General features: G+C 38.1%; 1 protein-coding gene across 8 annotated transcripts in view; it reads left to right on the top strand.

Annotated features, from left to right (window-relative positions):
* Positions 1-15396, top strand: part of ADAM23 (ADAM metallopeptidase domain 23) — an 81925-nt gene extending 66529 nt beyond the window's left edge. For 3 of the 8 annotated variants that reach the window (XM_075512591.1, XM_075512590.1, XM_075512585.1), the window contains one exon: positions 14259-15396. In XM_075512591.1, coding sequence (XP_075368706.1) covers positions 14259-14407 — 149 coding nt within the window. In that variant the 3' untranslated portion in view covers positions 14408-15396. Of the gene's footprint in view, positions 1-1322; positions 1628-6616; positions 6708-9955; positions 10011-14258 lie in introns of those variants that run through there. The other 5 variants (XM_075512588.1, XM_075512592.1, XM_075512586.1 and 2 more) reach the window with 5 other exon arrangements.
* Positions 15397-15816: the final 420 nt, after the last annotated feature.

Genomic DNA, 15816 nt, shown 5'->3' with positions numbered 1-15816 from the left:
ATGATAATTGACAATTGACTGCTACTCCTGCTGCACTTTTCAGACCTTTCCATCATCCATCAATTGCTTTTGGCTCCATACTGTATTTCAAGATTTAAAAAATTAGTGGTCCTTAATTATGTTGGTATTAATACATGAATCTTGGAATTACTCTAAACTCAGCAACCTACTGTATCCTGTACTAGCAGACCTACACAGCATGCTAGCAGTTTTGGGAAGACAAAGAGTTCTTGCTGTTAGTTTTTGGCTACTGCAGAAACTTTGAATTACTTTAGAGTGTTGGCTAGTAGTTTCGAAATTAGTAGGACTCCATATGCACACAAGATCCTTCCTTTGCAATTTCATTTGCGGAATTAGGCCTTTGTTTGACTAGTGGGATAGTGTTTGTTTGGGTTTTTTTAATGTAAAAATTATGTCTCAAGTGTGTGTGTGTGTTTGTGTATATTTATGAAACAGGAAAAAATTATGAAACCATTTCAAAACCAGACTTTATTCAGCATGAAGACTATAAAGTTTTTGTCCCTTGGAAAAGTTCCCATTAGACAGGGAATTCAGCTGCTTGCTTGTGGTCTATTATGACTCAGTGAATCTATCAAGCTTTTAATCTTTAACATAGGAAATGTATAGACGTTTTTTCTCAAAAGAGTTCCCTTAAAAAATGAAAAATAAGGCCTCAGTGCCTTAAGAGACACTATCTGAACATACTGAAATTTCCAGGGTGTTACCTGAAGCACATTTCTGGGTAGGTTTTTCCTTTCAAGAGGTGTTACCTGTCTTTAGGTCATATAGATAAATAGAGAGTCCTATTGATAAATGCAGTAACAAAGGAAAATACTACTAACTAGTAAAGGAATGAATTAAAAAGTTGGGGTGTTTTCTTTTCCTGCGATGGAACTGTTTCCAAACAAACAGTTTTCATTTGCTTAGTTGTATTATGGATACAGTAAGTTTCTGGTGATCAAAAGGAAGTTTTCTTATTGGTGATTTGTTTACATTTTGGCTGTTTTAAATAAGCAGTATGTTGAGGATATTCCCTTTTTAAGTAAATAATAGACTCACAAGCTAAAAGGAATAGTCTTACATTTACAGGAAAACTTCTCATTGAAATATTTGCAAGCATTCAAAGAAAACCAAATACAGCTCCTTTCAGAATTTTTAAAGCTACAGTATTTGGTAAATAAAGGTTTGTTAGGAGGTTTGAATTGTTTATCCGATGATGGATTATAGCGTAAAATATTCCTTTGAGGAATTATTTCATGTTTTCATTTCAGACATATACGTGATCATTTCCTTAAAAAATCTTCCCTTTTCCCTCCACACAGTGAGCATGGCCACTAACAGGCTAATAGGTGCAGTGGCAGGGACCATTCTGGCCTTGGGGGTGATTTTTGGAGGCACAGGGTGGGGAATAGAGTAAGCATTTTTCTTAGTTTGAGTTTTATGTTTGGTGCCTAGTGTGTGAGGTAACCGTATGCACCCGAGCCCTCTGTGTATTACCCCATTAGCTTTGTCATGTGGTGACCGTATTTGTCGTGTGATTTGACTGTGTCTGTGTCATGTGGTTTGCTCACGCAGTGTTGAACCTTCTCCTGTCTGGGAAAATGTGGGGCATAAAACAATAAGTTTGTGAATTTTTACATTGTCACAGTAAAATTAAATGTCTAAATGTTTCCATTACACCAAATTATAAAAAGAATGGGAAAAAATGGAGGTTTGTGCTTCTTTTGCAAAATAGACTGAGTAATGTGGACTGTTTCACAAAATGCAGAAATTGTTTCTTACAATCTATGGGGCTTTCAGTCTAATAACAGGTCACACGATCTAGCTAGGAAGATGAAAGCTGATGATGATAGTCTAGACAGCTAGCTTTCCAGTAAAGCTGCTGAATGTTCCCGTTGCTAAGATTCTGTTACCTCCAGGCAGTAGAGTGCTGAAGTATAGAATTCATATATAAAGAATATGTATGAGAAATTTTTATTATCTTTTCATAGTTTTAGGAAACTGTAATCTTGTTAGCACGCTAACTCCAATTTTAACAGTGGCTACGATTTATATATGTGTGTGTGTATATATGTATATATACACACGCATATAAAAATGCCCATATAAGGACTCTCTTCATTCTGCGCTCACTGTGCAAACTACATACAAATAAAATGCTGTTACTCTGCTCTTCCGAGATTTCCACCTTCACTGTGTCTAATACTATACATTACCTCTGTCATGTGACAGTGCCATCTCTCTGAAGGGGGAATCACAAGAAGACAGTTTGTGATTTCTAATCAGGCTGTGTGAAAAAGCATTCAGGTACAGTTCTAATTGAGGCTGCATAGGCAGTCTTCTGGTAGGCAGCATTTTGCGTGTCTGAGTTTGCAGCCCTAGAGATAGCCTTTTTAGCTTTTGCTGAACTGGACTGTTAGACGAAACCCATCTTAGATTCTCAGAAGAGTAGAGACCTTTACACTCACAGAGGACAACTAATAGAAAAACAAATAGAAGGAAGCAAGTAATAGATCATATGCTTGAGAAAGATCACATCTGTGTTTTACTGGTGGCTTTTACAGCTGTTTGCTAAAAACTGAAGACTGTGAAGATTTGTAGAGGTTTGGGACCCAGATTCTGGAGCAGAATATTTATTTACCTACAGGTTGAGGACCGTTTGCCTTTTGCTTACATTCTGCCTTGTACCCTTCTGTTTTTATCTTCCCTTACCTGCTGTCTCAATCCACTCGACTCTGACCAACATCCCGGACCATTTGTTCTTGCTCCTGTATCGTTCTCTAATTCCAGCTTTTCTTCATCTTTCCTCTCCCCTTATCACGCACTGCCTGACTCATTCTTCTTTTTGTTTCTATCCATTCTTCTTTCCTGGACTCTACCAGTCTTTTCTCTGTCCTCTAGTTCCTTCAGATACAAATGTACATTCAAGGCAAGCCACTGCTACTTTTTGTTGCTTGGTTTAAAGAAAGCACGTGGGGAATGCAAATACCCTCTCTGTTCCTAATGCCCATCAGGCCCTGGTGCCTGTTACCATTAATGGCTGCAGGGGAGGTTGTGTTCATCACAACCTGATGGCAGGTCCTCCCCTTCTTCCTCTTTCCTTGCCACTTCACTGGCAAATCACAAGCTTTTCTTCAAAGTGCTGAAATAACTTTAGTTTCTTAATGCTTTATGAATTTATTGTAGTAATCATGGGGGACAAAGTGGCGGAGTAGTTTTTTTCCCAATTTCATCCTAAAATGGATACTTAGCTTTGATAACTTAAACCAGAGGATTTGGCTGGCAAAGTGACAGGCAAGAAAAGAAAACATCAAACCACCACAGTGTGCTGTTACCTGCAGGACAATCAGCAGTAAACTTGCCTCTTCTACAACTAGCAGAGTTTCAAAGCAATGTATATTAATTCTGGTCGAATCTGTCCGATGATGATGAGGATTTAGGGAATAGTCTGAATTCCACTGAAATTATAGGTGTGTTCTGTTGTAACACCTTCAGTAGGATTTGTATCAGGGTCCTCAAAGATGACTAGAGATGATACGATAGCCATGCCAAAGCAGATGGTGCCTTGCAGGAAAGGGTGGTGTGCCAGGTGGTTACGGTGCAGTTAGTTTCAGGAGCTTCCTCCTGATAAATCTGTGTCCGCGGGTTATAGCAGTAGCATGGCGGAAAGAACAAGTATACCAGAAGTGTTGCATCTTGCGATAGTCTGGATGGAAAATGACCCCACGGTGTGGTGGTTGTTAAAACCTTCCTCTTACTTTCGGTTTGCATGTCAAGCATCTGAGCCCAGTGACTAGAGAGGCTTATTTAGCTGAAACACATTGATTTATACTTTTCTTCGTAAATGTCACCAACTAAAATGACCTGATGCAAAGTGGGCTTCATACTGGTAGCAAAATTCTGGTTTATTAGTAATACAATTTCCTTGATAACGCTTAATAAAACATACGGCATACATCCTTAAGGTAAGGTATAACATGTAAAAGTAGTCCCATTGTAAGTACTGTTATGTGCATAGTCTTAAAATGGCTTACCAATAATCCTCTTAAATCTCTATTTCAAAACTGGAATTCATTAACTGGAGGACTCTGTTCTGGTAAACAAGTGGTTGCTGTTTAGTAATCATAAGTGTTCCACCAGCTTTGGTTTCATATTGAAGTCAGAAACGAGATTATAGTCGTCTTGATTATCAGTGAAATTTTACCCTTTCAGTTTCTTTACTAGGAAAAATAGCTGTTTCTCTGCATCCATAGGAACTGCCACTCCCAGCGTACTGTGAAACAGTTTTAAAATTATTCCAGAGGAATGGACATGCCTTTATCCACAGCCATCTATCATTGACTCCACTCTTAGGCTCTCTCTAGCAGATAGCCTAATTCTCACAGGCATTTGATTTTTCAGGTTTTTTTGCTATTGTTGTTGTTAAAAATGAACATCACTTCTTTAGTCACTGATACTTCATAAAATTGGGTCAGATCCAAAGTGTGTTTTTTATCAGGACCCATTTATTATTTAACATAATTTTAGTAACTTTTCTATTAACTGAACCTAATTGTTTTGTATATATCTTTTTCTGTTTAAATTTTGATTGAATTCGTCCATATTTCTGGTAAATAAAACCCATACTGATTTTCTGTATTGAAAGAACAAACTGCTGTTTGTTGAATGGATGTGCACTATGAAATAAATCACACACACACACACACACACCCCCCATTTAACAACCAGGGAACATAGTAAGAAGAGGGATGTAAAGAAGTGGCAATTTGGTACTTCCTTATCCAAGTTCTGACTATGCTACTATCAGTTAATCATTGTACCTCTTTTGTGGGAAGATAGCATTCTATGGCTAGAAAGAAATCAGCTTTAGAATTTTTCAAGGCTTCTAAAATTTATTACAGATAAATTACTTGCTGTGTTTCCAGTCTTTTGTTGTGTGCAGTCATTTGATAAAATCCAGAGTAAGCCATAGATATGAGTCAGATACAGTAGCTCATTAGGCTGCTGTTGAAAGCAAGCCTTAATTGGGAATATAATGTGGAATGGCATTAATTTACCCTCCACCATGCTCACTCCTGTTGATTTGAGCCAGGTGTGACTTTAAAGGTAAGTCCAAATAAGATATGTTCTTCCAAATTGTGAAATATTACCTTTTAATTATTGTTGTCAAATTTGTGCACTGCTCATATTTGTAAAACTCACTATATGTCTTTTCAGTCCAAGTCTTTTATTCATATTCCAGAATACTCTTTGTGTAGGAATTGCAGGAAGCAATTTTTAAAACTTGGTTTTCTTTTAGCTGATCTGATCTCCAGAAGCACTGGTATGGGAAACATGTAATGGATGCAGTGAAGTTAGGTCACTGCAGTAAATTTTAAAACTTAGGGCATGTACTTATTGTAGTGTCTGGGACTGGGCAGAAGGTTTGGTGATACCGACCTAACAGCTTAAAACTTTCAGTTGTTGCAGCTGCCCTTGCTCTTTCCTTTGCTGATCTCTGGCTGCTCCTTTTTCTTCCTTACGTTAGCTGTCTGACAGTTTTCCAAACTCGGTTTCAGCACATTTAAAATAGGAAACTTTCAACTGCTGTGTAGAAGTGTTGGTTTGGGGAGGCTGGGATAGGAGGCAAGAACTGTTTTGGAAGGCTATTCCCAAATATGTAAATGTTTAAGCAAAAAGTGTGCAATATGCTGCAAAAGAACTGTTGGGTTGGTTTCATTTTGCCTTGAGCTCAGATGCAGTTAGCATTACATCAAAGACTGCTCAATAGGAAATTTTTGTACAGAGCAATTAAAATGTTACTCAAGCCTATTGTCAGTTTTCCTCCACCCTGTGTAAATAGAGCACTTAAGGGTCAATTACGAGTATCTTATTTAGGTGTTCTCTTGCCCTTGAAGAGAATTGCACAAACATATTTTGTGCTGCTTCTTTTTGTTGCTCTTTTTTCCTGCTCCACCCTTCCCCACTTTGTTGTTAAGTAGCTTCTTGAGGATGATGAAGAGATGCTTTGATGTTTGGAAAGCTTAATGGGAATACAGCTTTTATTTCAACTTTTGTTCCTTATTATATAATCCTTTTCTTTTGTCAAACAATTGTTTGTAAATTTAGCATTGACGTAACTGTAGGGAGCCTGGACTCTGATTAGCAAGTGCTGCTAGATGCTCTCAGCTCAAATTAAATTATCTACTACCTTTTAGGACCTCCATGAAAAAAGTTAGGCTTTTTGATTATTTTTTTTTTTAAATTCTCATTTGCTGTAGTCATAAAACATACAGCATTCATACTTTTTCCTTTAAGCTAAGGAATTGTTCACAAATATCTCCGTGTCCTCAGCTGACAGTTCATTCAGTAGATAATGGAGTAAGTCACAATGGAATTTACTGTCTAATACTAGATTTTTAGCTATAGTAGAAGTCAACATAGCACAACGCAGAGACCAACAGCTTTGTTCATTCTTACTGGTACAGAAAAGTTGGGCTTGCTGAAATTGTCTAGAGACATCACCTTGTGTGCTGTCTATATTCCTTGAATTGTTTGACTACCCTTCAGTTGCTTCACTTAATGTGAATAAAGTGGTTGGTTCTTATGTCTGTCTTACCATAATCCTTTATCACAGGTCCTAGTGCCACCAATCTTATAATAGGCTCCATCGCTGGTGCCATCCTGGTAGCAGCTATTGTCCTTGGGGGGACAGGATGGGGCTTTAAGTAAGCAATGCCGCATGTCTTCTCTTCAGTGGCTATGGCATTTCTATTTCTTGCTTACATCACTAAACTTTGAGTTCCTGCTACAAGATTTCTAAGGTAACGCCCCCTCCCCCCCAAACTATAACAAACTGCTTTAAAGAGAAAGAATTACGTGTGCACTGAACAAGAGGAGAAAATGGATTTGAAACTAGCAGATGTCATCAGGGTGCAAAGTTGAAGAACAGTAAAAAAAATGAATTTAACTGTCATGAGTTCACCATAACGCTTGAGGAGCAAGGTCTTTTTTTCACCTCCAGTTAGTGGTGGTGTTCTCAGAAGTTGACTACAGTGGTTAAAAACCCCAAAAGATACGTGTCTTGAGGAGTGTTACTGTATTACAGAGTGTTACTGTATTACAGAGTAATACAGTAGCCCTTTCAAACTGATAAACCTTTTTAGTACTAAAGACTTCATGTGTAAATGGTATGTGGTGGTAGTAGCTGAGTAGTTTTCAGTAACAAATGTGTTGACACAGTTGACTCAGAAGTACCAGAGCTAACTTTTGTTTGTGGCTGATTTTTTTTTTTTTAATATCAATTCACAATATCAATTCACTGATTTTTTTTTTTTTTAATATCAATTCACAATTTTTTAAAAAAATTCAGGTTTACAGAGAATGTTTTGAAATCTTGAACTGTCTCCTGAAAGACGAAAACATTTCTCACCCAATTCTAGCTCAATGTGTGTTATAACTATGAAGAGTAACATACTAGTCATTCTGCTTGTGACCGTTAAAGCAAAGAGAGTCTTGTGAGAGGTATTTAATCCTTGCCTTTTTTTGTAGTGTCAAGTCTACCTACATGCATTGTCCATATTTGGTAACAAGGATCTAAATTTAGAATCGATGTTTATAACCTTACACAGCATGGAAGTGTTAAGCACAAGAAGTCATTTCGCATGGTATTCAAGTTGCTATTTCTTTCCAATAACATGACTCAAGATTAAGCCATGATACAACAATAAGCCATAATTCCTCAATCGGGGTTTTATAATAATTCAAAGAATATTTTAAATGGCCTATATTCACATTCCATGTCTGAGTTGAGAAGAAAAAAAATTATTCCCTAATTGATTAAGGCAGCTATCAAAGTAGAATATAGGGATCAGGTCATGTTTATCTGTTGATTCACTTTCAAAGGTCACCTGAAAATGTTTGTTTACTTCTGGTTTAGACATATTTTCATATTGTCTGGTGGCTAATTACACATGCATATAGAAACAAAATATTTCTAAAGCTCTTTCAGCCTGCTGAAAACAGAAAACAGAGTTTGCCCTTTCTTCTGGACAAGGCAATTATTACTTCCTGTTGCACTGCCTGCCACTATCGGTGTTTTCAGAAAGACCCAGCACCTGCCGCATTCATTTTTTCTCTAAATGCTTGTTCTGAGGGAAGTACCACTCCCTACGCTTCCCCTTGACACTGGCAAGAGCCGCGGGCATCAGCTGTGGGAGTCAGCGCTCCTCATTTGCTTTAGTAAGAAAAGATTAAATACAAAAATGTATCAAAACATCTGCCTTTTAAGCACGGGTGTATGATCTTCAGAAGCCTTTTTAATTCCTGCTGATAGACTTACCTTGAGCGGCTGTATTGGGTTTTTTCTTACAGCTGCTTCTCAGTTAAATGAATTAAATCCACTTATTTGTACAATAAATACCCCTACATCAGCCTCCAGTATTTATAAATTACTACAGGGCAGCTCTAAACAACATGGTTTTAATTCAGTCCTATATCTTTTGCATCGTGTCTCATATGGCTGAGATGTGTATTTTCCATATTTATAAACAGTAAAATAATTTAGTATTTATGCATTTTTAATTGGTTATGTTGTTTCATCAAATCTGTGTTCGAAGGCAGAAATTCAAATGAGGCGTGTACTTTCGAATACGCAGTGACAGACATGGATTCGCATGTGGTGTTAACACAAGAAGGAACTGGATTCTTTTCATTTGATGGACTGAAAGATTTCTTCTGTGTAAAGGCCTAGTCAGGGAGTAATGCTTTTTTACAGACTCTCTGTAATACTCGGACATATTCTACAGTGTTAACTAATACAAGTACATTTACATTTTTTCTACCGTATCCTACTAGATGCAGAATTATAGGAAAGAGTTGTCTTTTAGCCTATATAAAGCATATAAACAAGACATAAAGATTTCAGTTAGTTGCAGAACTGAGGGAGTTTTCTTTCCCCCACACTTCACTGCAATTAGCTTTTTAAATAAATACAGCCAAATTTTCTGCAAGGCTTGCATTAATAAATAAAAAAGTTTAACAGAAATGTTGAGAACAACAATGCACGCACATTTAAAGCGATATATTAGAAACATTGATATTGCAAGTTCCCATGGGAGTTAACCAAGCTAGATTTTGCTGCAAAAAATAGATGTCAGATTATACTTTTGGACCACTTTTGTGCTATCGGACGCACATGTCTGTTACTTAGCAATTCATATACTTTCCAGATGCAGAGTACTCATCCCTAAATAATACACTTGTATTGCAGGAGGTAATTTGTTGAAAACGCAGTACAAGTCATTAAAATATAAAAACTTTAGGCAGTTTCTTCCTCCGAATCTCTTTAAGCTGTCTTATGCCATAACAACCTTTGCTCTTTTACATCACTGCTAGCAGCTGTGCAAGCAGTCTGGCTGCTGACAGGGGACGCCTATGCTTGAGAACTTGCATGGACACAGATCTCTAGAAGAATCCCTCCCTGTCTGAAACAATACAGTATTTATTTGATTGTTTATTTCTTCTTTGTGTTCCACAGCTCTCAGACTACTCTCACAAGTGTTCAGCTTTGCATCCTGGTGTCATTCGTTTGCCCAAATGTAGAAGCTTGTTATCCCTATAGAGGATCTGTATTGGAAACGTCTCTTGAAGCTCGTATTCTCAAAAGAGCAAGATGCAAATGTTTATTCTGTAGCAGAACCTCGAATACACTGGCCTGGCCTAGCTCACAGCTTGAAGTGCATGTTTCTTCTGGGGGTCAGAGGGGAACTGAAGAGGCTTTTCAGCTTGTATACAAAAGAGGGCTAGCACATGTAGACCCTCTGATACTTTGCTTCAGATGTATCTGGAGGGACAGATGAGGATAAAGAGGATTTTAACTTTTCCTTTTTAAGCAAGTGATGTGTTTAGTCTCTGCAAATATGAGAGAAGGTAGCTAATGCTTTACAAACTGGGAGATGTGATTTCTGTTTCACAGGTTATCAGATGTTCATATGAACATACGGTACTGTGGTGTCAAGTCCATATCAAACGTAAGCTGCAACTAAGCAAACTTTGTTCATGAACTGAGGTGGCGGGGGGTGGGGGTTGGAGGTGAACTGTAAAAGAAGGCTTGATGCAAGTTTGGAGAAACAAAGTAAAAAAAAAAAAAAAAAAACCCAAACAAAAAAACACAACACAAAACCAAACCAAATACCTTCCAGTTTCAAGAATGAAGCCTAGGTTAATTTTTCTAATCAAGTTAATGTGTGGCTAGAATAGGAAAGACAAAAGTTAACTGACAATTTTAGGGGGTGTAAACCCCCATTACACATTTCAGGTGGCTTAGAGTTAAAGACTGTGGGTGGAAACTCTGTTAAGAAGTAGATTTTACTTCAGTTGAGCCTTGCATAGTACTTTTAAAGCTGTTGGTGTTTAGACTGCAGTAAGGGAGTCCTACATACTTCTACCTGAACTCTGCTGGGTAATGTACAGAAGTACAGCATTCATGAAACGTGAAGTTCATTTTGATGTAGCAAGTCTGTGTAAGATTTCGATATACAATTTAATATAGGACTGTTATAGGAAGGACACTTTTACCACTGGAGTAGTAGTTCTGTGCATTGGCTGCAGTCACAGTCTCAGGGGCCTATGCTCACTTTTTTCCTAGCATATATTCACTTACTTTTGCAAAGCTACTGCAGTAATATAAGCCAATTATTAAATGCTTTTGTTGCTGGCTTTAACAGTGTTCAAGCAATTTTTGGTAATAAAGCAACACTGATAGGAGGCAATGCTAGTAAAAGTGATGTGGAAAGGCATATGAAAAGCTGCTGCTTGTTATATCAGAATGCAAAAGTGGCTGACAGAGAAGAGTTGATTGTAGGCACAATTCTATTTCCAGCATTTATTTCTTTGCTGAAGAGCTGCAGGGTTTTCTGTCCCTTTAATGGAAGATTAACGGATGGACCAAAGACTTACCCAGTCCTTACAGACACCAAGTTTTTAACTGGTCTGTGCAGATGCATTTAGACCCCAACAGTTTCTGCAAGATAAGGCAGTGGAATGCTAATGGCGACTTTGTGAGGAAGGAGGTTTCGGTCCCTTACCAGCATTTCCGTAAAGCGTGGATCATGACCTAAATACATTCATTGCTACACAAACATCAGCATTAGAATCAAACGTGAGATATTTTCTCACTTTTTTCCAAACTACTAGAATAAGTGGCAGGTCAACGTCTTATTTTAAGCTGCTAATTTTGGTCCCTCATTTTGTTAATTTGGATCAGTTTTGTAGCAAAAGGTCATTTATTTAATCTCCTCTTCAGCATTTGAGCCATGCTTTAGGAATGCCTATGAAAACATTAGCTATTTGAAGTGGTTAAAATACTGGGTTTGGATAAATCTTTAAATACTTAAGTAAAGCTTTGTATTTAAGTGATCACAGACCACAGCACAGATTTGCAGGTAATATACTGTGTAACCACATTCCTAATTAGTTGCAAAAAACCCGCAGAGGACAGCAACAAGGTATTTCATATATACATCCAGCCTTTTTTGAAACCAGTTTTCTTTTCCGAAATATTTTTCATTTGTAAAGACAACCATGTTACAGAGGCAGTGATGTGCTGTAGCATGGTGTGCTTTTTTGGTTCAGAATCACCTATAATTTTGTTTTTGTTAGAGACACTTTTTCTGGTTGGATTACAGACTGAAAGGCTGACCCTCATTATTTAAAGAAGCTTTAAAACATTAAATGCAAAAAGAAGTTAACGTTCTGAGATCTTCCACATAAAACAACAAAGAACTAGGAAACAGCATCATTCTCCTACGTGTCCTTCCATAGAGGACTCTTCTGCCCCCTGCCTTATTGTTTTACTGACCCATACTGAAAGGAACCTTGTACTTCTATAATACATAGCTATAAAGAGGTGCAGATATCCTGGTTTCCTTTCTTTTTATTGTAATTTTCTTGGGGAAAGAGAGAGACTTGTTCTATTTGCCGATTTAAGTAAGACTACTATCTTCATTTTAGTATTAAAATGGTTGGTAATTTGAGACGAAGGTGTTAAAGCAGGTCGGGGAATCAGAATAGAATTCTGATTCCTGCAGTGTAACACCTGACTGCCTACCTCTGTGAAGTGCCATGATTGCAGCAGAGAGCTGTGGCAGGCTCTTGTTAATGCTTTGCACATGTGTACTATGTTCCCTTATTGACAAGGTACCTGATGTTCTGTATTTCAGAGACTATTTCAGGCTCGTATGCTACGTGTTCTTTTAGTTCTTCACATGTTTCTTTTTCATACAACACTGTTAGCAGAATATCCTAAATGAAGAAAGGCAGTGGTTTGGTCAGCATCTTATTCCTCGAAGTGTGTATTTCTGCTGGATAAAACTAGGAAACGAGTAAATACATGGTTTGGACAGACTACAGAATGCATGGCGAGGGCACAGCAGACTTTGCCTGTTGTCCCATAGCACAGGTGCTGGCTGAGCTGTCGTACAACTGAATGGTCCTTACTGGAATTCTACGCTGGTGAAGATCAGGTTAGAAAAGATTTGATAGGGTAAAAGTCAAAAGAGTTTTGTTACAAGAGCTGTACTGGGAAGCTAGCATAGCATCTGTCCTCTGCACCTTGTTCTAAGACTTACAAAGTCCATTTCTTTAATTAAAATAAGCTCAGGTAACAGAATGTAATTCAGTGTATGTTTTAATGACTTGTCCTCCTCAAGCGAACTGGAATATGGTACTTTCCCTAGAGTAGGAGGAGAAGTTACGTCATCTGGATTTTTTACATGCATTGATGATTTGTTTTAAGGGGACTGACTAATAAGTTGCTCATCGGTACTGTTTGAATTCAAGTATGCTAGCCAGTATTTAAAGGGGCAGGCGGAGGGGGGAGAGAAGCAGACATGTCCTTTCCCCTTTGAAACTGGCAGGACAAGCAGACGCAAAGCACGTTTTAACTCACATTTAACCAAGTTATATTATAGTCATACTTCCTATCATGCAGTTCTGCAAGTTGGCCTGAAAAAATAAATTTGCTCATCTCAGATTTACCTGTAGTGCAGAGGAGGACGGATTGAGATATTGAAGCAATGTCAGCCTAATTCCAAAGGAGCATTAGTACAGTTCTCCTAGAGGGGAAATGACTGAAAGATGAATATAGCGATCTTCAAGAAACCAGCAATTCTTAAGCATTCACCTTGCAAAAACGTAGGCCCTGGTACCCAAGGGAAAAAAAAACCAACAAAACAAAACAAAGGATGCCTAAGAATCACCAGTCTCTGGAAGTCTTCTCAAAAAGAAGTTGCCTTTGCATACATCCATTAGTCTCTTAAACCACCAGGCAAACCTTGTGTATAGTATATTTATAAATATTGTAGCAGTGGTAGTAGTTAGCAGGGCTGCAGAAAAAAAAAAATCCTGGCTGGGGTTGGTATGTAGCTTTAGGGAATTTATGAATTCCTGTTCTGTATTTTTTGCATGTCAGTTTGGTGGTGGTAGTGGTGCATATGCCCAATGTTAAAACTAAATGCATGAGCCCCTTGCTTGATGCCCCACATAAAGCCAGATACTGGGGAGGTTGCACCCAACTTTTGTTGTCGCTTCCTAATGTCTTGCTGTTTGACATAGGATATCCGTATCGCAGGAGACTGGATATCTCCCACCAGCTTGCTATCCACTGTCAACATTAAATTCTAATCACACAATTTACAAAACCGTCCAGTCTCCTTCGAATACAATGTCTTTGCTATATTTTGCACCTTACTAAGATTCACAGCACTTATGGTCAATAGTGTGGTAAGAGGTCACAGAGACACTCACTTTTTCGTCACACTGGAATACGTAACTAAATTCTGGTATTCTGGTATAGCCAGAGATGAGCGCTTCCTCTGAGAACTCAAGTCGCTGTGTGCTTATGTATTTCCAGTACTGGCACTTCTGACGCATTCCCTTTAGGTATATGCATGCTTTCTTGGCCTAGTGGACACACATGTTACTGTGGGCTGAAAGTTTCTACAAATTTAGAGCACCACTTGAAGTACTGCAGAAATAATTGAATTCTGTATGCCAGCACGATCTTTAAACTGCATAAGGAAACCAATACTTGATACTATGCTTCAGAAAGCCTGCAACCAAATTCCTTAAATTGTTACCCTTTGGAAAAGTTACTTGTTAAACTGTCTCAGTGTGAGCCTTTTACTTTACTATGACCTTGGCAATGGCTTTGGTCCTGTTATATCTAACTAATGTCTTGCATTTTTCTCTTTTCATCTCCTTTTGATGCAACCTGGAAGAAATGTCAAAAAACGAAGGTTCGATCCAAGTCAACAAGGCCCTATCTGAAGAAATGCGATTCAAAAAGCTTCTTCTTGCACTACTGGATTTGGGGTATGATGTCTTTGCTGTAGCTGCGCAGGAACTAAATCAGTCAGGAAGAACATGAGAAACAGTAACTATAAACACAGTGTTGGGATGTTAGGATTTGAGGTGGTAGAAGACTGTCCTTTTTGGAGATAAGTTCGAAATACTTCCTCCATTCACCTTTCTCTTGTTAAAATTAACTGACAAGTGTTACAAGCAAACTGTTTCAAAATCTCAAAATCAGGTGGTTTTTTTTCTTTCCTCAAACAAAGGAGAAGACACACAGACCAAGTGCAATAAGAGAACTGTTCCAAAACAATGAAGTAGCGGAAGATTTTTTCCCAGCCTGCTGGCACTCTAACTTCACTTGAGTTCGCATGACTTCCTTTTTCTTATCAAACTCCAGTGGCATGAGGAGCTAATTTTGAAAGGGTAACCTGCATGGCTCACATACAAACAACCAAGCTAGCAAGCTGCCCCCAAGCAGAATCTGCAGCCCAATCAATACAAACCACTGGGAAGCTGATACCAGGCTCTGATGGCTTTTCCAGCCACGCAGTGCATTCTGCTGCTGGACTTCAGAGTTCCCTGCTCTGTGAGCTTGCTGTCCACCTTGTTTTGGTCTCCTGGGCCAGGAGTCTGTTGGGTGTGGAAGCTATCGAGTGACAGATGTAATTTTTCCAAGAAGGAGAAAGTGTAAATATGGAAATAAGATTTTGATGTATCATTTTCACAGATTATATATAAATATATATATATGAGAGAAAAGGATTTCCATATAAAAAGGTTCTATTCTTTATGTAAATCTATTTTTGATGTTGGGTTTGGTTTTGGGTTTTTTTGCTCCCCTTTTTTTCTGTAGCATGTTGTACAACGGATGTTCTGGGCTTGCTCAAAAAAGGCAGATAATAGCATGCAGATGCAGGGAGTTCTGACACCAAACAGATGTGATCTAAAGTTTGTATGCTTGAAACCAAAAACAATTAAAATGTATAAATGCATATCTATGTATTGACTATAAGTCTGGATTACTTTTTTTTGGCTGTTATACAGATTTTCCATAATACAATGTAAGATTTTCCGTAATACAATGTAAGATTTTCCAGTGACACCCTCTCAAACTAATCACAGAAGTGCCAAGGTTGTGGGTTGTTTTTTTTTTCTTCACTATAGCTACTTTTTTTCCTGTTTAGATTCTATGAAACAAAAACTTAAATAAGCCTTAAAATACTCACAAAATGTTAAAAGCTTGGAACGAGTTACTCTTCTTCTCTTGCCTTCTGCCCGCCCACCCAAACTGGCTTGCAAAGTGACAGACATTTCTAACTCACTCCCTGGATCTCTTTGATGCATCTCGCTCTTCAAAGCGTAATGCAAAATTCACACTTGACCTTGGCTGCTGGTAGCTTGTTACCATCACAAAGTGTGCAAAGTCCCCTGTAATTTCAGGGGGTTGTGTGTTGCAATTACTTTTAGATGCAGCTTGTGTAC

Source organism: Mycteria americana, chromosome 9 (assembly GCF_035582795.1).
Source record: "Mycteria americana isolate JAX WOST 10 ecotype Jacksonville Zoo and Gardens chromosome 9, USCA_MyAme_1.0, whole genome shotgun sequence".
Classification (NCBI taxonomy): domain Eukaryota; kingdom Metazoa; phylum Chordata; class Aves; order Ciconiiformes; family Ciconiidae; genus Mycteria; species Mycteria americana.
The sequence above is the reverse complement of the archived record's forward strand: the minus strand, read 5'-3'. Positions and strand labels throughout refer to the sequence as shown.